The sequence below is a fragment of the Rhinolophus sinicus genome, linkage group LG14, assembly GCF_036562045.2.
Source record: "Rhinolophus sinicus isolate RSC01 linkage group LG14, ASM3656204v1, whole genome shotgun sequence".
NCBI lineage: Eukaryota > Metazoa > Chordata > Mammalia > Chiroptera > Rhinolophidae > Rhinolophus > Rhinolophus sinicus.
Genome location: NC_133763.1, coordinates 53971165 through 53994134, shown reverse-complemented (window position 1 = coordinate 53994134; position 22970 = coordinate 53971165). Strand labels below are relative to the sequence as shown.

Below are 22970 nucleotides of genomic sequence, written 5' to 3'. Positions count from 1 at the left end.
GTGAGGGTGACACACAGGCGGCAGCTAGACTGACTGGTGTGGGAGCAGCATGTATGTGTCGCTGTTTGCACATGTCTCACGTGGCACCCCCATTTTACAGATGGGACGAGGCTAATGGGTCACTTCTCCAAGGCCCCGTAACGAGTGGGCTGGCAACCCCAACGGGGCCGGCAGGAGAGGCTCCTCAGTACCTCAGGAAGTCCAATGTCTGCCCACGCTGTCCTCTGCCCCAGGGAAGCAGCGAGGGTGAGTCAGCCCCCCAAGTGTTATCGGGGCAGGGGTGGGGGAGCTGGTCTGATATCCTGCGCCCAGTTTGCACAACAAGCTGGAGGGAGCCAGCCGTACGCGCGCCCTGAGCTGTTGGTCACTTGTTCCTGTTGGCAGAAGCAGAGCCCTCCTGAGAGGTGGCCGCCCTGGTGAGGGCCCTTTCCTGTGTGTCCTTCATCATAGAAAATACAGTCCCCTCCCTGCTGTAACCTGCCCCTTAAAGGGCCCGACAAGCGGTTTCAACGCCACATATGGGAGAGGGCACAGGGCCTCCCTGACCCCAGTGGGACCTTTCTGTTAAGTAGGTTTCCAGCTGGGGGCCATTCCCTGCAATGTCCTCTTTCCCCCTCAGCTCCACTGGTCCTGTCGGAGGGAGGGAGGAGGCTCCCTGGACGCCAGGTTCCCACGTACTCCCCTAGGGTGACCCCCAGCTTGGCTTGCCCTACCCGTCTCCACGTGAGCCTGAAATCTGGTGGCTGCCCTTTGTCCAGGGAATGCTGAGGACAGGAGCCCTCAGGACCAGCACTGGCACCCACGGGGTTAAAAGCCTGTGCACACACCGTCCAGGGTGTTTGAAGTGGGGCGGGGGAAGGGGAGGGCCTGAGGAGTTGAAGAGGCAGCTGGTCTGGACGGGAATGAGTCCCCCCATCTCCTGTGCAAACTTCTGGAACATGAGCCTTTCCCTTCAACGGGCCAAATGAGAGGCACCCCCTTTAAGGTGCTGGGCTGGGTTCTCAGAGGGGCTACCTGGAGCAGGACTTCTTCCCACCTAGACGCACCAGCGGAGGGCAGGAGCAGGTGCCCCAGCTTTGGGATCCCTCCCAGGTCTGGTGAGTTTCTCTCTTCCCTTTTCCTGGGTCCTCACCCTGGGAATGGGCATTCTCCCCACCCCCAGAAGCAGAGACCTTCAGGTACCCCCTGCACCCCAGAAAAGGGCAGAACAGTTTGTAGCTTCTTCACCAGCCTCCTGCATTCAGCTCCCATTTTTAATTCAGGGAGCATTGTGTGTGTGTGTGTGTGTAAGTGTGCAAATAGCGAATCACAGGATGGCCAACAGTTAACATTTACTACTTGTGCGACAAGTAATGCTAAGCCCTTTCTATATGTTCTTAATCTTTACGGTCCTGTGGGGTTGACAGACCACAGTCCCTGCATTAAAGAGGAGGTTGAGAGAAGTTAAAGAGCTAAGTAAGGCTCGTCGGTCGGGGTAAACTGCAGGAATGAGCTTCAGAGTCCTGGGACACCATGCTGTCTTCTGGCGTTTTTTCTTACTCGGGAGGGACGGATGGGAAGTACAGCTCTGGGGTTTCAAAATCTTGCCCTTCTAATTTGTTCAGGGTCCCCTTCCTCTAGTGCCGGATGTTGTTCCTTTATCAGTGTGGGTTAGTTATGAGATTTAAAGGCCACCATCTCATAGCTGAGAGCTGGGTACTTCCCGATTCTCATAGCTGAGAGCTGGTGACCCCGTCCACCAGAGTGGGGCCCCCACTCTGCCCCCTACCTTTGGCTGTCCCCTGGGATCTGATGGGTTAATTCCCCAGGACACAGTGGCCAAAGTCTTCTCAGGTGTGTCCCTCTGAACCTCAGACCCTCTCCCGCCCCACCCTGCTGGCACAGTACCCAGAACGCATGCCAAGAAACTGGCAGGAGGTAGGACACAGGTGGTTGTCTGGCCTGCCCGCCCCGGGGAACCCAGGGTCCCCGCAAACATCCAGTCCCAGCAGAAAGGAAGAAGGTGGCTTCGCAAGGCTGTGTTTGGTTTGCAAACCAATTTTAAGCAGCAGTAGCAGAAGGAAAGGGGGTCACGTGTGGAAGCCCAAAGCTGCCCAATTCCTGGCTGATTTGTGAGCCTGGCAGGTTGGGGTGACTTAGGGTGGGTGTTTGAGATGCCCGACTGCTGACCTCGTGGGAGGAGTGGTGGTGAGCCCAGGGCGCTGGGGATGGCTGACTCTGGCTTTGAACTTTGGAATTCAGCCCAAACAACGAAATCCATAACTCTGCCCTGTGGGCCCTGGAAGCAGGTGGGAGCCTCTCAGGAGGCAGCTGGAAGCTGACGCGGGCAGGTGGCTGGTGGCCATGCTTCCCGTCCCACTCAGAGCTGGTACACAGGTCCCACCATTGTGTTTGTGCACAGACCCTTTGGGGGTCCTCTTGTCTGTTCCTGGCCCTGAATGAACGAACCCTCTCTATACACCTTTCGCCTTTCCTTTGATTGTTGGCATTTGACAGGAAAACCAGAGAAGGGGAGGGAGTTCCGGGACACCACTGTTCAGTACACGGCAGTATGCTGTGTCTCACACTGAGATAGAGTGGCGATGTGACCAAACCGGGGACTCGGGTGTAGGAGCTGCCATCCAAGGGGGTGTCCAGGGTGCGGCTGGGAAGGAACTGTGGTTGCCGGGGTCTTTCTCTGCGGCTGAGAGAAGCCCTGCTTCTCTCCAAGAAGTCTGCCCTCCTTGCGGGACACTCTTGCGTTAATGGTTTACCTTCTACAGGAGAAGCAGCAGGAGGGTTAAATTTTGAACCATCAAAGGGTTTCCTATGACCCCATCTCCCCCTGAGGGCTTGGAGACCCCCAGGAGAGGCCAGCAGACCACTTCGGGCCTCTCCCTCCCATTCTTTATTACGTGGGTCTTTGTGGCCTCCCCATTATTGCCCCCTTCAGGAAATTTAGGACCCCACCCCCCACCCCCCACCTCCGCCATGTTTGTGGGCAGCAAACAAGCAGAGCCCTACCTGCCCCTATGGCCTCGTTCAGGTTTGTTTACAAGCTAATAGGAGGCATAAAAAGGACAGTTAACTTCCCCCAAAGAAGTGAAATTCCTTTTGGAAGTTTCTTCCTTTCTTTGGCTGGGGTGGCGTGGGGGGTGAATACCAATATGGCCAGATGTCTCTCAAAGCCACTTGTTCTCCTTGGGAGCTAGTCTTGGGCTTTCAGAAAAGAACTCAGGCTCAGTACTGGGATGGGTTTGCTTCGGAAGCTCAGCTCCGCCTCCGACAGGCCTATGACCTTGAGCAAGTTACTGTACCTCTCTGTACAGCCTGTTTCTTCAGATGGAGAACAGGGGTAATGCTAGGTTATGAGGAGCCCACAGACGAAGTGGGCACTTGTGGGTTAACTCTCCCCCCTGGAGGTGCCGGAGGCTACTGGGGAAATGGGTTTGCTGGGGTCTTCACAGCCCCCAGTCCCCCCAGCTTGATGGTGAGTGCCTGGTTGGTGTACAGTGAGCCTTGATACCTCTTTTTCCTCCTTCCTGAGATGTTGAGACCCGGCTGCTGGACATTAGGAGTCTGCAAATTTCTGTAGAGACCCAGTTGATAAGTATTCCAGGCTTTGTGGGCCACATGCACGGTCTCTGTCGCAACTGCCAGCTTTCCTGCCGTACTGCAAAGACAGCCAAAGACCCCATGTAAAGGAAAGAGTGCGGCTGTGTTCCCCCCCAAAAAAAGGACTTGATTTATGAGCACTGGAATTTGAATTTCATACAATTTTTATGTGTCACAAAGTAGTACTCCTCTTTCGATATTTTCCCTCTGATGCTTTAAAAAAAGATGACAGGACAGATTTGGCCCACAGGCTATATGTTATAGTTTGCAAGCCCCTGCTTTACTAGAGGCCACTCTGTTTCTCCCTTCTCTTTGAAGGGGACAACTTCATCAGGGACCCAAAGGACAGCAAAGCTATGTCTTCTTGCTCTGGTTGTGTGTACTGTGTTCTATCAGAAGTTACTTATGACAGTCAGTCCCTGTCACAGGTGTGACATGTCATTCCGTGGGTTATTTATTCTCTCTCTTCAGAGAGGATGGTGGGGTAACCACCTCTTCTGCGTCTGTCTTGGGCCCCCCTCCTCTCTCCAGCTCTCCATTTCTCCACGCCCTGCCTTCTCTCTGCCTCTCAAGAGCAACAGTAATAGTAGTATGTTTCAGCATCTAATACGGTCCAAACACGTTAGTCACACTGCATATGTTGTCACCTAGTCTGTCAACATCCTTACGAGGTGTTATCATTCCCATTTTGCAGATGATTCTGAAGCTCACCACCATTAAGTTCCCAAGGTCATGTGGCTTGTGAAGGTGGCAGAGCTAGCCAGTCTGACAGGCTTCAAAGTCACGATGACACCGTAAAGAAGTTAGGGTCTCACAGTTTTGGATAAGAGATGTGTCTCTCTATTAAAATATTGTGTACTCCCATCCCAGCACCTGGTAGACCAGCCAATCACTGATGGTTAGTGCAATGCTAGGAGGTTACACACTCAGAGCGGGGGGCCGGCGACCCTGATGGTCTGTGTTGGTGGGAAAACCATGCAATCCAGGGGCAGGGGAAGGAGTAAAAGGCCTTCTCAGAAGCTTTTTTTCATGCTTTCCGCTCCATCCCCACCTCAGGCTGCTGGTCCCAGACCTAGTACATCATCTATCTCTGCTCAGCGGAAGCAGGGATGTGACATGATGTGATCTCATTGGAACTAAATAAAGCCATTGTGTGAGACCCAGCCCTGGCGGCTCCCTTGCACCATTTCCTGAGCTCAGGCTTGGGGAGCGGTGGGAGGAGGCTGGGAGAGAGCTAATAGAAGAAGAAGGAAGGAAGGGCCCAGAGCGTGGGGGCGCCAGCTCGAGTGTCTCTGGGAGGGGGTTGAGGAAGGCTTGCTACACCCCATCTCTTTGAGGGACAGAATCAAAATGAGTACATCACGGCATGGAGGGGTGGCAGTCAGGAAAAAGGAAAAACTTTCTGAGAAGTGGAATGCAGATGCGAAGATGGAATCCATTTTCCCAGAGGGCGGAGACCATGCCCGACTTGCCAGAGCTCCTGGGAAAGGGTAGAGCTTCGAGAAGAAGTCAGATCCCAGTGTTCTGAGGCGGCTGCAGAAGGATGAGATCAGGATCGGCTCTGAGTGTGCCGGGGGTAGGAAGGGTGCCACGTGCCGCAGGTGGTGTCTCCAGGAAGGGAGAAAAGGCCTCATTCCGTTCACTGTGTTTCGTTCCTCTTGCGGCATCCAGCCCTGCGGGCAGCAGTGGCTCAGCAGACAGAGGCTGGGGACCGGCGTGGAGCTCAGACAGTTTTCCTCTTGCGAGGTCACTGAATGCCAGGCCCAGGTCCTCAGTGCCCCCTCGGTGCCCTCAGGTGCTGTCCTGTCCCCAGTCCCCCTTCCTCTCTGCCCGGTGTGCACCTCCAGCTCTGACGTTTCCATCCACCCCTGCTTTGAACCCCCCTCACCCCCCAATCTCAGCTTTGCAGACCGCTGTTGGCAGGGGCCCTGGCCTGGCCCTCGGGCTCTGTCCTTTCTGCCCCTGCAGATGTGCCTGTCATGTTTACAGCAGCACATCCGGTGGCAGGAGGCCGGAGTCTGCAGACAAGGAGAGACAGACCTCCCGGTGGCTGCTGCGGGGTCCCCTCTGTGTTGCTTCCAGATGTGACGATCAGGGGCGGGCGCAAGGCCTGGGCCTCCTTTTCTGTCGTCAGACCCAGCTGGCAGGGCCGCAGATGCCACCTGTGGAGGCCTGAGCCCTGGCCCCACTCCTTCCCTATGGTGAGCAGGCACAAGCGCCCTCTCCGTCCTGGGAACACAGGCCGCACACAGGCCAGTGACACAGGGAAAAGTAGACTGGACGCTCCTGGTGGGGTGGGGTAACAACAGGGGGTAGGCTTGACACCCTCACAGAAAGCCTTGGAGGAGGCAGGATTGTAGCTCCCTGCTCCTGGCCCATCTGGCTGCCCCCACCATCTCGGTGGCTGGGGTGTCCCCAGAGAAGGGGAGCCTGGGAGACTCCTTCTGGCAGAAGATCCAGAGGCAGAGACAGGGCAGTGAGGTGTTGAGAGGTCTGCCTTCCATGTGGGGGCTCTCCCCGCCCCGCCACCATCTTGGGACTCTGGTATCTGGTACTTCTTTCAGGAGTGCGGCTCAGCATTCCATCTTTACGAGCGCCTGAGGGTTCTTAACTCTGAGACACACTGAGGCACGCCCTGGTGGCAGCCAGGGGTGTTGGGCAGTGAGAAGGCCCTGGAACCATTGGGCCTGCTGCCGGAGGCCTGCCCTCCACTCCATGGGGAGAGGTCAGAATGGCGCCCTTCCCCCCCGTGTGTCCCGTCCAGGAAGAACTCAGGACTTCTCAGAGTTTCTCTGCCCAGACTCCTCCCTCTCCCACTTGGCCAAATCCTAAGCACTCCACCCCTGCAGGCCCATCGCGAGGGCTGCCTTGGACCTTCGTCCCCCTTCTGAGTCCTCCAGCTGGTTAAGCGTGCTCGTTCCTTCAATGGCACGAGGCCTTTCGTTGAAACGTCTCTTGTGGCGTTGGTGTGCCCAGGCCAGTCAGTCGTGTGGTTGGTGCTTCTGTCTGCGTCTAAGCACGTGTCCCTCACTAGCTTGTGGCTTCCTTCAGGACAGGAACAAGGTCTGTTTCTCTTCGTTCGCCTTGGTTTTCTGCCACGAAGGTGCCCGGGAAATGGAATAGTAATGAGTGAATGAGGACATCATTCCAAACTGGAAAGAACACTAGGCTGGGAGTGGGAACACCCACGTGCTGGGTGATCCGCTGTGACCCTGAGCCAGCCATTGGCCCGCTCTGGGCCTCCCTCGGGAAAGGGCGGGGGGCCGGATGCCCTCGGCCAGCTGCCTGTGACACCTGTCTGGTTCCGAGGGTCCAGTGTTCTAGAACTCTGCTCACGGCTCTGTCTTCTTCACTCAGACTGGCCTGCGTGAGCCTCCCATGAGCAGAGACGTCCCAGAGGTGTTCCTCGCAGGGGGAGACCCACTGCCCCACGGCCACACTCGCCGCTGCCTGTCTGTGGTCGAATCTAGAGAGCAGCTGGAGGAGGACGAGGAGGAGGAGGAGACAAAGGAGGGCCATGGCTTCCACGCTGTGCCGCTCCGGAGGACGGGGGCTTTCCGTGCCCAGAGCCTCCACTACGACCCCTTCAAAAGGCATAGTTGGGGGCCAGACGGGAAGCAGCAGGATCCTCTGAGCAGGTAAATCCCCAGGGCCCCCCTGTCCTTCCTTCGTCCACGTCCGGGGTCTGGGGGAACATGCCTGGAAAGGAATGGCAGGAGTTGAAGAGACCTGGTCCCCTTGTCCCTTCCCTGGAGACTCAGAAACCCAGGCCTAAGGCAGGCCTTTGGGGACCACAGACCCAGCCTTTCAAAATGTGGCTGTCCCTAGCGGTCCTAGCGCCTCCTCTCTACCTGCTGTCAAGGACAGGTGGGGGTTGGTGTGGAGGGGGGCAGGCACAGAGCTGGGTGAGTACAGGACCCCTGGGTCTTGTTGCCTGCATCTCCCACCTTGGGTTTCATAGACCCGTACAACGCTGGAAGGTGCTGGAAGGCGCTCAGGGATCACATGGCCCGATCTCCTCATTTTGCAGACGAGGAAACTGAGGCCCAGACAACTTTGGGAGGTTTCCTGAGAGAAGTGGGCCCAGCTTTGGGACATTGAACCTGCCCCTTTGCCAGATGGCGGCCTACCTGCTGGGTCCAGGCCAAAACGGGTCCGAAATATCTGCCGTGAAGGGGGAAGAGCGACTCTTCCTCAGAGGCCAGCATGTGCTTAGCAGACCGGAAGACAGGGACCCATGTCTCCCCCACTCCTGGAAATTCCCTACCCACTTCCCCAAACACAGAGGAAGTCAGAAAGAGAAGGCCGAGGGTAGCACCAAGAATTCAGTGTGAGGGATCATTGTGAGGGCCTGCTAGCCACGGAAGGGCACTGTCCCTCTGCTGTCAGCACGGTCCCCTTGCACAAGCTCCCTTAGCTCTGGTGAGTAGACCAAGTCCCCCTAGCTCCCGGGCAGGGCTGGCTGGGCTGGGTGAGGGCAGAGGACGCTGTGTCTTGTCCCTGCACTGGCTTGGGTAAGACCTCAAGTGAGAAGGTTTGCCTGCGGGGCTCCTGGCACCTTGCTAGAGCAGCTGGTTGAAGGCAGAGGTGCCCTAGGTGCCCCTATATGGTGCCAAGTGGAGCTCACAGTCTTCCAGGTGTCACCTTTCACTATCAGGCGTGAATTCTGTCCCCTGGGTGGGCAGGGAAGGGACCCCGAGGCACACCACTTAGATGAGCAAAGACAAAGCTGGCTTCCGAAACCAGGCAAGGATGGAGAACCCAGCTGGCCCTTCGCCTCCCCAACACTGGCTGTCTGTGGGAGGGCAGTACTGTTCTTTACCAGCAGGGGCCACCCTTGCCCGCCGCCCGCCGGGCATCTCTCCTGAAGCACAGGCCCAAGCAGAGGCCAACTTGGGTCTGGGCTGCACGTATGCCAACAGGAAGGGCTGGGCTGGGGGCAAGCACCGGGCTGGGCTGGGGCTGTGTTCCTCCCTGGTGCCCGTCACTGGCCACTGGGTACAACGGGCAGTGGTGGCAATGTGTGTTTCAGGAGCACACTGCAGGCATCGGGATGCGTGGGCCCCCAGGAGGCCCCCTTACTGCAGAGCCAAGAGGACCTGGAACCCTTTGTGGAGTTGCAGCACCGTGGTGGCCCAGCCCGCCGTGTGGTAGGGACCCACAACCCCCCACCCCACCCCGGGGCGGCCCGCCCTCCCCATCCTGCCCTTTGCCTGTCCAGCCATCACTCTGTGCCTTTCTGTTCTGCCAGCTGCTGGGTCTCTCTGTGCCCGGGCATCACCCTGACTCCATCTGACCAAATAGGAATCTGTCGTCTGCCCCCCACTCTTGGTCTTTTGCCTCTGCTCTTTCTCTAAGACCCTCTGTTCCTTCCTTTCTGGGCCTGTATCTGTGTGTCGATGTGGGGATCTCTGTGTCCCTGTCATTAAAAGGCCCCTGTTCCCCTAGTTGTTATAACCACTTCTTTCTGTGGACTCCACATTTCTCCGATTTGAAGCTGAACTCATTATCTGGGGGATGAAACGAGGCATCTGGTACCCGAAAGACAGTCGTCCTCTAACAAGATAATCAGAGGATTATTGAATGAGGAGGGATGTAGAGATTGCCCAGCCTCTGGGAACACAGCTGGGGGCAGGGGGCCTCACACCAGGACCTGGGCACCACTGAGGGGACACACCACTGGGCTGCCAGCTAAGGGTGCCTGAGTCCACAGAAATGTCTCAAGGCTGGTGACGAAATGCTGCCTCCCTTTCAGCACATGCCCTAGTGGGCAGGCGGGAGGGTTTATTGTTCAGGGGCCTGTGGTCTGGGGGAGAGGCTGGGAAAGGGGTGTTACAGCCTGTCCTGTCGGGGGCAGCCGGAACTGTCTTACCCGTCCCCCACTTTTCTCCGTCAGCATCTCTGCATATGTTCCCTCACCCCCACTTCAATGTGGAATGGTGGCAAGAACAGGACTTCCAAGGCACACGACTCCTGGGTCTTTCCTTCACCAGCTGAACAATTTATTTCATTTTTCTGAAAATCAGGATAATAAGAACGATCTTTTAAAGTCGTGATCGTTAGATGAAGAAAAGTTGTCAAAGTGCCCAGTACAGAGGCTGGCACACAGGATGAGAGGGAGAGATAACGGTTTCTTTTTCCTCTTCTCCCCTCCATTTCTTAGTACTTCTTTCCCTCTCTCCCACCTTTCTCTTCTCCTCCTCACCTCCCCGCCCTGTTCTTGGTATTATATGTTTTCTTCTTTCCCCCCTTTCCCTAGTGTTTTGCTCTGCCTTCCTTTCTCCATCTAATCTTCAAGCAATCCCCTTAGCTTTCTCCTTGTCTGTATGTTTGGGTTTTGTTTTGTGTTTTTTCCATTTCTTCCTGGAAGAGTAAGTGTGTATAAGTTTCTCCTCCAAAATCCACAGACGAAAAGTCTGAGTCTCATTAAGCTAGACTGGGGCTTGCAGACTGGCGGCCCACGAGCCTAATCTCATTCCAAAATTTATTTTCTTTGGCCCGCTCGGTGCTTACACTTTTAAAACTTCAGATGTCCTTAAACGGGACTTGGACTCTCCAGTCTGCCAGAGTGGCGAAACTCTCTATTGTATTTTTCCATTTGTCTGTGAAATAAGTGAATGCCCAGTAAATCAACCACCCATCCCAAGAACTAGAACGTCACCAACACATGTCTCTTTCCTTATGTCTTCCTGTCTTATTCCCATGTCTCCCTACCAGAGAGAGGTAATCACTATCTTGAATTTTCTTTATCGCTCATTTACTTTTTAAAAGAGTTTTAACACAAACATATGCATTATGAAATGATGCATATTATTTCTTGTTTCTGAGCTTAAAAACAATGATGTCCGTAGTGTACCAAATTTTCTATAACTTGCATTTTCATTCACATTCTATTTCTAAGGTTTCTCCCTAAGGTTGCAAATAGAGTTCATTCGTTTTCATTCCTTTCTTCTGTGGATGGATATTTGGATAATTTCCATTCCTTGCTCTTATGAAGAGCGTCACCATGAACGTTCTTTTACCCGTCTTCTGGTGCACATTGCAAGAATTTCTTCAGGGTAGATACCTTGGAGCGGAATTGTTGCGTCATCAAATGCACAGGTGTTCACGTTAATAAGATCATAGCAAGTTGTTCTGACTTCTGTCAGCAGTATGTGAGTTCCCTTTATAGCAAATGGAGTCATCAGACTTCTTAATTTTGCCAATCTGGTTATAAATCTCACTGGGGTCTTAATTTGAATAATCTTTATTTCAAATGCAATTGGGCATCTTTGCATTACGTGTATTGGTTATTTGTGTTTCCTCTTCTGTGAAATTCCTCTTCATGTCTTTTGCCCATTTTTCTATTGGGTTCTTTGAGGAGTTTTTCTTTAATAAGCATGTATTTTAATTAGCTGCGTTTTTATTTAGATGAAGTCCAATTTATCAATTTTTTTCATGGTTAGTGCTTTTGGTCGTGTTTAAGAAATCTTGCCGACCACAACAATGTGAAGATTTTTCTCCAGTGTTTTCTTCTAGAAGCTTAATAATTTTAGCTTTCATGTTTTGTGTACATGGTAAAAATCAAGGTTTTGGTGGCGGTTTTCCCATATAAATATCCAGTTGCTCCATTAAAAACCATACTTTCCCCATTGAATTGCTGTGTGAGTATTTCTGGGCTCTGTTCTATTGATCTATTTGTCTGTCCTTAGGCCAGTGTCACACTGTTTTAGTTAATGTAGCTTAACTGTAAGTCTTCAAAATGTAGTAGTGTAAGTCCTTCAAGTTTATTTTTCTTTAAGATTATCTTGGCTGTTCTAGGCCCTGTGCATTTCCATGTGAATTTTAGAATCAACTTATTAATTTCTGAAAAACAAAATTCCTGCTGGATTTTGACCGAGATTGTACTCAATTCAAAGATTAATTTAGGACAAATTGACATCCTTCTAATATTCAGTCTGCCTATCCTTAACAATAATAATATCTCTTCAGGTTAGTCTTTCTAAAAATATATGTCTTTTAATAAAGTATTAGTTTTCTTCATACGAATCTTGCCAATTTTTATTAGATTTATTTCTAGGTACCTGATAGTTTTCATTGCTATTATAAATGCTTTTCTTATATTTAAATTACGCTTTATAGTTACTTTTGGTTTATTGAAATGGAATTGAATTAGTCATTCTTCTTGCTAAGCGCTCTCTCTTTTTTTTTAGTTATAACACCTTATCTATGGATTTGTTATTTTTGTTTTTGTAAGTAGACAATTATATTATCTTTAATCTTTAAGTGAGCTTTGTTTCTTCTTTTCCAGTATTAATTCCTTTCATTTCTCTTTCTTGCCTACTGTGCTGGCTTAGGGCTCTATCGCAGAGTTGAACAGAAGGTGATAATGAGTATTCTTTGTCTTGTTTCTGATTTTAGCGGGAGTTTGTCTTACGTTTCACTGTTGAAATTGACTTTTGGCTGTACGTTTTTGAAAACTACTCTCGATCAGGTTAAGGAAGATCTCTTCTACTCCTAACGGCTAAGGCTTTGGTTTTACAATGAACGGGTGTTGAATTTTATCCGATGCTTTTCTGCTTTTCCTGAGATGGTTGTGTTTTTTCTTCTTTAATATGTTATGGAGGCAAATTACGTTTAAAGATTTTTCTCATGCAAAATCACCCTTGTATCCTTGGGGTGCATCTAACTTTGTCGCAATGGATTATTTCTTTATACCTTGGTGGATTTCATCTGTGGTATCTGTGATCTATTGCTACGTAACAAATCAAACCCAAACTCAGTGGTCAAAAATAGTAACCTTTTTTGTTGTTGTTGTTGCCTCATTCTGTGGATGGGTAATCTGGTCTGAGTTCAGCTGGGTGTTCTTTCGCTGGTTTCTTCTAGACTCACTCCTATGACCTTAGTTATCAAGGATAACCATACTCACATCAGTTCTGATGCCGTGCTTCTTACCACATGGCCTCTCCAGAAGGGTTGGGCTTGTTCTCAGGGAAATAGCATTTCAAGTGGGCAAGAGTGGAAGCTTTTAAGGTTTCTTGAGGTTCACAAATCACATAATGCCACTCACTTCTGCCATGTTCTGTTCATCAGAGTAAATCACAGTCCCGCCCACGTTTCAAAGAGTGAAGAAATAGACTCCTTGATGGAAGGAGCTGCAAATAATGTATGCCTGTTTAAAATCTGCTACAGTTTGCTAATATTTTGTTCGTGGTTTTTGTGCTTCTGTTCATAAGAGAAACTGGCCCATCGTTTTCCTTTTGTTTGTGTCTGTGTATAGCTCAAGGATCCAGGTTCTACTTGCCTTATAGAAAGAGCTGGAGAGTTTTTGTTTTCTATCTTTGGAAGAGTTTGTAGTATAAGACTTCAGTGATCTACTAGTATTCCTTGAAAGCTATCTCCCTTGCCTATAAAACTGTTTTGGCCTGCTGTGTTTTGTTTTGTTTATAGAAAGATTAACTACTGATTCCATTTCTTTAATAGGACCATTCAGACTTTCTATCTCTTCTAGATTCAATTTTGGTAAGTTATATATATACATATATGTTTTAAAGAATTTGTCTTGTTTGCATTTTTAAAACTACTGGCATTAAGTTGTAGGTAATATTCTCTTTCTAATCACTGCTCTTTCTGTAGTTAGCTCCATTCTACTTATATTTGTGCTGTCTTTCTCTTTACCACTCTTACCAGAGGTTTGTCTATTTTACTTGCCGGTTCCTAAAAAACAACTCTGGGCTTTATTCTCCCTATAGTATCTGTTTACGACGTCATTGATTTCTGCTTTTACCTTTATTATAGGCTTCCATTTTCTTTGGGTTTGTTTTGTTGTTCTTTTTCCAAACTTTCAAAGTTGGCATAGTTCATTAATTTTCTGCTTAGAAATTTTCCAATATAAGCATTTCAAGGCTACAAATTGCCCTTAAAATACCACTTTGGCCATCTCCCACAAGTTTTGTTATGTAGTATGTTCATTATTGCTATTATAAAATATCTTTAGATTTCCATTATGATTTCTCTGACCAATCAGTTTATTTAGGAGGGTGTTTTAACATTTCAAAATCTATAGAGATTAAAAAAAAACACTTGAAACATTTTTGAAGTATTACATACAGAAAAGCATATACAACTGACATGTACAATGTAATGAATGATAACGAAGCAAACACCCATGTAACCACCCCAGGTTAAAAAAAAGTATCACCCAGATCCAGAAGCCCCCTGTATCCCTCCCCTTTCATAACCCTCTCTCCTGGCTGAGATGCCCACTTTCTTGACTTCTGAGATCGATTTTCCTTGTAGATTTGCCACCTTTATATGATGCCTCTCTCAACAATATCATTTAGTTTTCCCTGGTTTAAACTTTGTATGACTGTAATCATACAGCCCATAAATCTTTTGTGTCGTGATTCTTTCGCTCAGCGTTATGTTTGGGAGATTCTTCAGTGTTGCTGGGCGAGCTGAGCTGTGGTTGGTTCATTTTTACTGTTGGATAGCATTTTGATGTATAAATACATCAGAGATTCTTTATCCAGTCTACTAGAAAGGGACTTCTGGGTTTTTTCCTATGATCTCTGTGACACAGAGTATTGGAAATTGTGAAAATTTGCCTTATGGCCTGATATGTGGCCAGTTTTTGTAATGCTCCATGTAGGCTTGAAAACAACAAGTTATTTTCTAATGGTTGGGTGTGTGGTTTATACATATTTTCACTTCCTATCGTCTTAAACCCAGACAGCCTCAGTTGTTTTTGTTTTTTTTTTCGTTAGTCACCTGGCCTCTGTAGGTCGAGTTTATCACCTCTGGGGAAATCTTTTCAGGGTAAATCATTTCTAAGATGTTCTCCATGTTAAGGAAGCCTGAGCTTGAATTGCAGCAGAATGGTGACTGGTAAACAGCAGGAGGAACTCTCCAACTATTTCAAGTGGAATAGCCCAGATATGAGCGTGGAGAGGGGTGGAAGGCCTGAGGCCCTGACGGAGGGTTGTGCTGTAGGAAAGTGAAGATCATGGGGGGTGGGGAAGAGGGATGAAGCTGACCTTTGTGTGAGGATTCTTGACATGATTCTAGGGTCAGGGTTCCTGTCATCCATCTGCTGGCCCTTTGGACCATTCGGCCACTGGTATGCTTCCCAAGTCTGTATCCATGAGTGGCATCAACTGCTTCTTGGGCAGCTCAGATCCAGCTGGTAAGTCAAAGTGGGGAGCAGAGCAGCTGTGGCCCCCTCCCCCGTCTGTCTCAGAGCCAGGTGATTAGGCCTCAGATATCCTGGGTTTTGTCTAATCACAATTTGGAACCCCCAAATATCTTTATTCCGATGAGAGATCTGAATTCAGGACTTTGGCCTTCTGGCATTCTCCTTCCAGTGACGAGAGCATAGGACAGTATGAGGCCCTCCAGCTTCCCCTGTTCCCAGAGATGGAGGATAGTTACCTGCAATGCACCTTGTCCTCAAGGGCAGTGTGGCACCTCTGCCCTTCCCAGCCACCAGAAACAGGCCTGGGACATGGGGCCCCAGCCCCCTTCTCCGTAACCCTGGTTCCCAAGGCTTTCAGCTGCTCAGAGCCCGCCTTCCCTCCCACTCCCCAGAGCCCGCCCTCAGGAATGGCGAATGGCGTCACACGCACCTGCAGCTTGGGAACCTGATCCAGGTGGAGGGGGTGGGGGAGGCGGCCCTGGACGCCTTTGTCTGGCTTCAGCTGGACACTTCTCGTCTCCTTTTGTGTTGGCAGGAAATTTATCCCAGTTCTCTGCCGCGGACCTCAGCCAAAGGTGAGTTGGGGGGATTCAGGTCCTTCAAAGGCCTAGATGGGAGAGGGGCAGTGGGACTGGGCCATGGGTTTGTCGCCCTAAGGGCCTCTGCCTCCGAAAACATTGCTCCCCTTAACATTTCTGATCAAAGACCTCCAAATGTCCTCCCTGAGCTGCAAAAAATTCACTCTCTTCTCATTGGCCTGGGAAGGCTGGGGAAGGTTCCTGGTAACCCCAAGGGATGGGGAAGAAATCAAGGAAAGAAAAGGCGTATCCAGACGCTGGGGTGTCCGTTGAATAAGAGAGAGTGGGGGTTGCTTGCTGTCGTCAGCGTCAGAAAGGTGAGCAGGCAGACGGGCTGTTAGGCTGTCCCAGGGAGAGACCGTGACCACTGACCGTGGATCGATGTTGGGTGGCTCAGGTAATGGGGAGTGGCCATAAGGAGAGCTGGGCAAGGGCTGCAGACCCCCACAGATCTGGGCAGAGGGCAGGGGCTGAAGGCAGAGTTCAGAAATGAGGTGGAGGCCAGGACAGTTCCCAAACGATGTAAACAGGCATGAAAATCAGCACCTGTTCCTTTGGCGTTAGCGCGGGCCAGCCCTCTGAGAGGCTTGGGTGTGTGAGCCAGTAACGGGCCCTTTAAGATATCAGGCTCTGATTTGTGGTCCTGAAAATCTCTAGCTGACACATCCTCCTGGCTCTGGGTTTGGGATTAGCTCATGGGATGGGGCTGATGAAATCCCAGGAAATTCAGTCCTTATTGGCTTTAGGCCCAGAGGCCCAATCCAAGCAGCAGAGAGGGTCGTACTTACACAGGGCTCTTGTTTGGCACGGGGACCATGCCCCTCCCCCCAGAGAGCCCCCACCCCATATCACTTCCGTTGGGAGCGGCCTGAGAGAGGAGATTGGGCCTGGATTAAGTAGGAAGGGGTGGTCTGCACTTATCTGGGAGGAGCCTGGAGTTTTCCTCATAAATAGAGGGGCCTGGGAACCTGGTGTCCACATCCAGGAGGTCGCAGGAGCTGGGCAGTGGAGGTATCTCTCTCCTCCTCACCTTTCTCTCAGAGTCTTTCGCTCAGTGGATCTTTCTCTTCCTCACCTTTTCTCTCAGTCTTTCCGCTCGCTCGTGTCTCCATTCTCTCCCCTGGTCGTTGCACCGTCACCCTCCATCTCTGTGCCTTTGCCTCTCCCCTCTCTGCAGCTGTAGCCAACTGGAACGGAGCTCAGGGACCTGGGCCGGCTCCTCCCTGCGACGGACCTTCAGCTTCCTCTTGAGCATGACTGGAAAGACCAAGGTAGGAGTCAGACAGGGAAGCAGGAGGCCTGGGGACCACTGCCTCTCGTGTCCCCTTTCTCCCCATCCCGTCGGCCTCTCCCTGCCCCAGCTTCCCCTGTAGATGGAGACTCCAGGCAATGTTCAAGTTTTAAGGGAACGCGAGCCATCCCTCCTAGCCTCCCTCACCTTCCCTCTGCTTTCCCCATCCCTGCAGCTTAGCAGCCAGCTGTGGACAGCTGGAAGAGAAGGTCAGGAGCCTCATCGGCCACGGAGTGGCCTAGCCCTCCCTGTTTAGCCGTCACATAGCTAAGAGGTGGGCAGCAGAATCATAACCATCGGGCATAAGAATGGTAACAGTTACAGCAGTACTTTTTACTTCTTGCAAAGTGCCTGTAGGCTCATGATTGTATGGGTGGGTACGGCAGTCGCAGGAGTTGAAATCAGACACCAGGCAGAGGGGCAGCCAGGAAAGTTGATGGTTCTGGAAGCTGCACACCGTCGTCTGGGGCCATGTGCAGTGCTGACCCTGCGCAGGTGAGCACGCCGCTTTCTTCTCTCACCACCCTGGGCTCTGCGGAAGCCGGGAGCCCTGCTGCGGCTGAATTCCTTTCCACTTTCTTCATGGACTGGCAGAGTGAGCCCCCCCTTTCCTCTCGTGCATGTGCTCCTGAGCACCAGGCACACCCGCAAAGGCAGCAGCATATTCACCTGGAAGGACCACGGGAGTCACCCAGGAAGGTTACCAGGCTCCTGAGGCCCCACCCATGGTGGTGCCAGGGCTCTGTCCTCTGCCAGCCTCAGCCAAGTGTGCCCTTCCTCTGCAGGGCAGGGAAAGCACAGATACAACCGGGCTGTCAGCACCTTCTCACCACGGGCCAAGATGGGGACGTTGAGGCCTGAGACCATGCAGTCTGAGCGGGGAAGAACAACTGGAGAATTCTAGAGCTTGGGGGGGGGATGGCGGGGGGACTTCTCCTTAACCATGGGGAGCAGAGCTCTCTAGAGAACAAAGAGAACACTAGCCTTGGGGGGAGTCCCGTCCTGTCCCTCACGTCCTGTCCCCCAGCCCCCCACGGCTCTCTCTCTGTTTAGGGTGGGAGTCTGTTGGCAGAACCGCCCCCTTTCCCTGCTGTGGGAATGGCGGGGGATCCAGTTCTGCCCAGCAGCCATCCAGATCCCAGCTGGTCTGCATTGGCCCCTACTTGGCCTCACAGGCTGGGGAGGGGATGAGGAACCGGCCGAAGGGGAATGTGGGCACAGACAGGCAGCAGGAAAGAGCACATCAGGACACCGTCCCACTCCTCCCCAGGGTCCTCGGTCTGTCCTCCTGTTTCCCTCTCTGTCATCTCCTGGTCCATCTTCCTTCTAACCTCATGCCTGGTGTGCTGGCCTCACCAGAGCTCTTCTTCCTGGTCTTCCCAGCCCGAGGTAGGAGGCTTACACAGGTCAACACCAGGGGGTGGGGCTGGCAAGGAGCTCAGTCAAGCAGTGAGAGAAGGAAGTGGCTGATTCCTTCCTATTTGATTAGCATGGCAGAGTTGACAAAACACTTTTCCAGAGATCATCTCAATTAATTCTTATAACACTCTGGCAAAGATGGTATTTCACTCTCCATTTTTCAGACACGGTAACTTAGAGGCTAAGTTACGTGCCCGAGATCCCGCAGTTAGTAAGAGGTGGAGCTGTATTGCAGAGCCGGAGTTTCAGCTATAGAATGCTGCCTGTGCCGGGCAGTGAACCTAATGAAATCGCCTGTCCCGTCTTCCGCCATCTTCTGATGACTTGCTGCTGGAGTCAGTGATGTCTCCATCCTTCCCTCCCAGAATGCACGAGGTCCCGAGCAATAGGAGAAACAAGCTTTTTCCTGGGCCCAGGTCCCGTGTCGCTCTGTGTGTTACTTATACAGGCCACGGCTCTGACAACCTGCTTCTCCCCTGGGCTGGCCTCCGCACCCCTGCAATGTGAGGGACACATCTGCCAAGTCAAATGACCTAAAGAAGGTGATGGCTACTTTTAGCTTCTGGCAGAAATTCGGTTGGCTTTTGTTTTTGTATACTTAAAGAGTTTCTGAACAGCTGGGTGGTGCCACTGGGTAAGAGTAGAGAGGGTTGGGGTGAAATGGTTTGGAAGAAGGGGCCGGAGAGGCCAAGGACGAAGGAAAAGGGCTCGTTGTTCCAGAGGATACAGAAAATGAAACTCAAGTCCAGCTGCAGGCTTAGCTCACTGAAAGCCCAGGTGTGTTTAGGGGTAGACCATTTGTTCCCTTTACCCCACCTCCAGGTCCTCTTCCCTGATACTCATCTCCTAAGAGGAAGGAGAACATAGGGTGACAAACAGCAGGTGGGATGAACACTAGACTGAAGAAGGGGGGAGCCAGGAAGCGGTTGGAGAGTTGGGTCCTTTTCTTTTATAGAAACCTTCTAAGTTGAGTTTGGGGACTGAGATCCCTCAAAACACCGTGGGATTCAGGTCCCAGATTTATTGGGTACTCAGCCTGGAGTTTGGCCCTTTAAAACTCTATTCTTAGCTTGCAGCACCCTCTCATTCCCAGCCTGGGAGAAAAGCTGAGGTCCCAGCCCACCCCTTGTCTCAGGGCCCCCAGTGGGCGGAGCCATAAGGTCAGGGTTCTGACTTCTGGCTGCTGTTTTTAAATCGAGTGCATTCCTCGGCCTGCCCACTGTGGGGAGGTGAGTCTGGGGTTCAGCCCAGGAGCTGGTTTAGGGGAGTTCCTGGGGCCTTGCCCCAGATGTTCTCGGCAGGTGCACCCCAGGAGGAATCAGCTCCCCTTGGGGCCTGAAAGTCCTTTCTGCTCTCTACTTTCCTTCCAGCCTAGAACACGCGCGTGGTCCTTTCCTCTCCTTTTGTCTGGCCTTTGCTATATAAGGATCCTAACGGGGAATAGTGAAGAAGGAGGTGAAGAAGCAGTTGCTAAACAGGAGGTGAGGCCACAGGAGCCGTGTGGGGGTGGCGCTGGGGGTGCACAGCCCAACCAGCTTAGCCAGTGGTGAGGCAGTGACGCCGAAAATAGTGGCAGAGGCTAAAATTGGCACCTCCAAGAGTGCTGAGTGGGGCTGGAAACCTGCAGCCTGGCTCTGCGGTCCTGCGGGCGCCCCCCCCCCCCTTCTCCCACACCTTTTGGGACCAGAATCCCGCAGGACTCTACGAAGGAGGATGCGGTCTAGGGCACTTGGTGCTTCCGGTTTCTCCGGGGAAATGGGAGACCCAAGGAGGCAGAACTGAACTGCAACGTGAATGGGCATAGTTAGGTGGAGGAGGAATTTTCCCAGTTGCAGGAAACTCACCAAAGGTGGAGGTTGCCTCAAGGGCTGGAGCAAAGGGTTCAGAAAGAATGCACCCCACCCGCCTTCTTGTGGAGACACTGGCCAGACTCCAACTGCCCCTGACTGAGGCAGGCTGGTCTTTTGGTTCTGGCCTAACTTGCAACAGACAGGACTGGAGTTAGACACAAGGAAGGACTTCCTCAGCTTGGCTTTCAGGAAAGGTGGCAGTTCCTCTCCAGCGGGGCTAGGGGAGGGGAATGGACCGAGTGCGGTCTGGAAGGCCCCAGAGGGGTGGGGGCTAGCTGGAGAAGTCTCTCCTCTCCCCATCTGTCTTCGACCTCTGTTAGTAAATCCTTTCCACGCCTTCTAAAGGTCCAGCCTTCAGTTCCCCTTTGACTTCCCGCCCTCTCCCCACCCCTGCCCCCAGTCGTAAAAGGGGTCTGTCGGCTTGGCCTGCTTTGATGGGCTGGAGGGCCAGGAAGGAACTGGTGCGGGTTCCCTGGAGAGCTGGGGGAGGATGGGGGAAGGGAGGCCAGGGCTGGGCAGGGGTGGCTTTTAGGAAGACCAGATCTCAGAGGCTGGTCTCGGGGGCTAGAGGACAGCCCAGGTGCTGGAGGGGAAACAGGCCGGGGGCCCTCATCCTGTCCCGGGACGCCCGCACTTCTCGGAGCTGCCCCTGCGGGTACCGCGCTGTTGGTCTCCGCGGGCACCCGCCCTGCTCTGCCCCGCCTCCCCCTTCCTGCGCCCGGGTGGGGGTGGAGACTCCGGTTTGAGGAACTGGCGCGGGTGCCGGGTGAGGGGAGTCCGACTTCCTGTATCCAGACCTCGCGTGCCTGCCCGGCCCCCGCCTCCCCCACAATAGCTGGACGCCTGGGTCCCGCCGTGACCCCCCGACTGCCCCCCACTGGGGGATTATGTCTCGGATTGAATCCCTCACGCGGGCGCGGATCGACCGGAGCAAAGAGCTAGTGAGCAAGGTGGGCTCTGCAACCCCTCTCCTCCGCGCGTCCTAGGGGTGCCCTTCGACCCCGGCCCGCCGCGCACTCCCCTGTCTCCCCGCCTGCTTGCTGGGCGCCAAAATCGGGCGGAGCATCGGCGGGCCGGCGGCGGCCGGGTGGGTGGGGACTGCAGTGAGTGGGGAGGGGTGGGGGGCCGTAGCCGCGACCCGCGCTCCAGCTCCGCACGGCCTCGGTGCCTGCCGTGTGCCGGGTCCCGGGAGAGAGCGGGCCCAGCCTTGGTGGCCTCTGATTCGGCGGGACCGGGTGTTCGGGGCCACACCAAAGAAAGTTGCTCGTTGCTCGGGTAAGGGACAGGGCGGGCGGGAGGGGTGTGTATTGGAGTGGGGGCGACCAGAGCTCGGCTGCACCCCCTCTGCCCGGGTCCCACCGACCTGCTTTCGGCCGTCCCCCCCACCCCGCAGTCGCCGCCTTGGTTGTTCCCCCTTTGTCCCCGCCATCCGGCCGACGGGACGGGAGGGGGTGGGTTCTCGGCTTCCTCCCACCACCACCCCTCCGAGACAAAAGTCAGCTCCTCCTCCGCGCAAATGGACTTTCCAGCTGTGATTCAGTTCTCCCCTCGGGTGGGTGGGTGGCTGGGGTCCGGACGGCTGTGGCATGGCTGACTTCCCCCCTAAGCCGCACCTTGAGGTGAGGGCAACAGAGGTCTTTGTGTAGCTGGGATCCTTTCCTCCATCCTTTGGGGCCCTGAGCACCCCTGTTCCTGCAACGCAGGGGCCCCCACCCCCGTCTGCCCCACCAGCTTCCCAAATCCTTGTTCTCTCCGCCTGAAACCACCTGAAACCCTTAGGCTGACCCACTGGGCACCGTGCCCCCTGCCCCTCCTCCCTCTCCCCCAGCTCCCTTATCTCTTTCTCTGGGGATCTGTTCACATATCCTTTCGAGAGTCTGGGTATATAATTATCCTTACCCCCCACCCCCACCATGACCTCTTGGCCACTCTTTTCCGAGTATCCTTTATCCCTGCCTTTGTACCCAGGCCCACTCCCAAAGGCTATGGCCTCTACACGCAGCCCCCAGGAAGTGATGATGCTGACTTGGGGTGAATAAGTGAGAGCAGTATGTGCACGTAGCCATGCCCGCCACTCCAGGCACCCACACCCGCCATTCTCAGAAAGGCCAGGATGCGGCCCACAGCTGGTTTAACTGTGGCTTCTGTCCTTCCCCCCCGGGCCCCAGCGCCTGCTCCAGGCCCCCAGCCTTGCGGAACCACTGTCACCACCTTCAGGCAAGAGCAGTACCCTTTGGAGCCCTCGAGGATGGGGGACACCGCCCCACCTGCTCCTAGCTCCTAGCCTGCCTGCCTACCTCTCTTGAGGTTAACTTGGAGAAGGTTCTATCCTGAAACTTTCCCTTGGGGGGTTGAGATGAGACTCCGCTAAAGGGAAAGCAACTGGGGATTGGAGTGGGGCCTCAGACAAACCAAGGGCCTGGGGCCAGGAGGTGGCTGAAATATGGAGCAGTGGGGTGGCCAGAGGCCGCTTGGCTCAGCCCTGCGCCAGGCCAGGCCCCAGCTCTGAGAGTCTGTTTATTTTTCAACCGTTGGAGCTGAGACCCTGGAGTATTGCCAAGGGGGGTGGAGAGCTTTTTTGAAACCACGGAAATTTGGTTCCACCCTAAAAAGGAAAGCCATGGGGGAGCCGGTGGAGGGCAGACCTGGAGAGAGGGGGTGTAGAGAAGAGTTCTGGGAGGATAGATACTGACTGGGGCCTTTCTCTGTTATTGGGAGGAGCTGGGGTGCTCAAGCCCTGCTTTTTTGGAGGTGGGACCTGGGAAACCAGAAGCTTTGCTCTTTCTATCCTGGGGCTGGCCATGGTGGGGGCAGTGGGACTCTGGCCACCTGGCCAGGGGTGGGGTATAGGGGGCTGAGGTGGATTTGAGAAAACTAAGGCCGCTGGAGCAAGGTGGTTGTCAGTTTGGGCTGGTCTGAAAGGGAGGGCCAGCTCCGGAAAGCTGTGGTTACAGAAGGGGGAGTTGGTTCTTAGCCAACAAACCCTGGATCCCCTCTTCCCCCTCCCCCCGCAAACACACCAGCTGTCTCCTTTCTTTTTATACTGTGGTGGGAAATAGAGGGGG

At 53.2% G+C, this 22970-nt stretch overlaps 1 protein-coding gene and 1 long non-coding RNA gene across 11 annotated transcripts in view; one reads left to right on the top strand and one right to left on the bottom strand.

Annotated features, from left to right (window-relative positions):
- Positions 1-22970, top strand: part of ARHGEF2 (Rho/Rac guanine nucleotide exchange factor 2) — a 42848-nt gene continuing 19878 nt past the window's right edge. Inside the window, exons 1-7 of one of the 10 annotated variants that reach the window (XM_074318887.1) lie at positions 1-246; positions 6952-7232; positions 8627-8744; positions 13057-13095; positions 14641-14758; positions 15303-15342; positions 16523-16616. In XM_074318887.1, the coding sequence (XP_074174988.1) occupies positions 205-246; positions 6952-7232; positions 8627-8744; positions 13057-13095; positions 14641-14758; positions 15303-15342; positions 16523-16616 (732 nt within the window). In that variant the 5' untranslated portion in view covers positions 1-204. Of the gene's footprint in view, positions 247-874; positions 1098-6951; positions 7233-8626; positions 8745-13056; positions 13096-14640; positions 14759-15302; positions 15343-16522; positions 16617-19514; positions 19537-20444; positions 20856-20995; positions 21181-22970 lie in introns of those variants that run through there. The other 9 variants (XM_074318888.1, XM_074318890.1, XM_074318889.1 and 6 more) reach the window with 9 other exon arrangements.
- LOC109434309 (uncharacterized) lies at positions 14756-16551 on the bottom strand. Its single transcript, XR_002135794.2, has 3 exons — positions 16421-16551; positions 15198-15374; positions 14756-14976 (listed from the first exon to the last, which is right to left on the bottom strand). It is a non-coding gene; the product is annotated as an uncharacterized LOC109434309 (long non-coding RNA).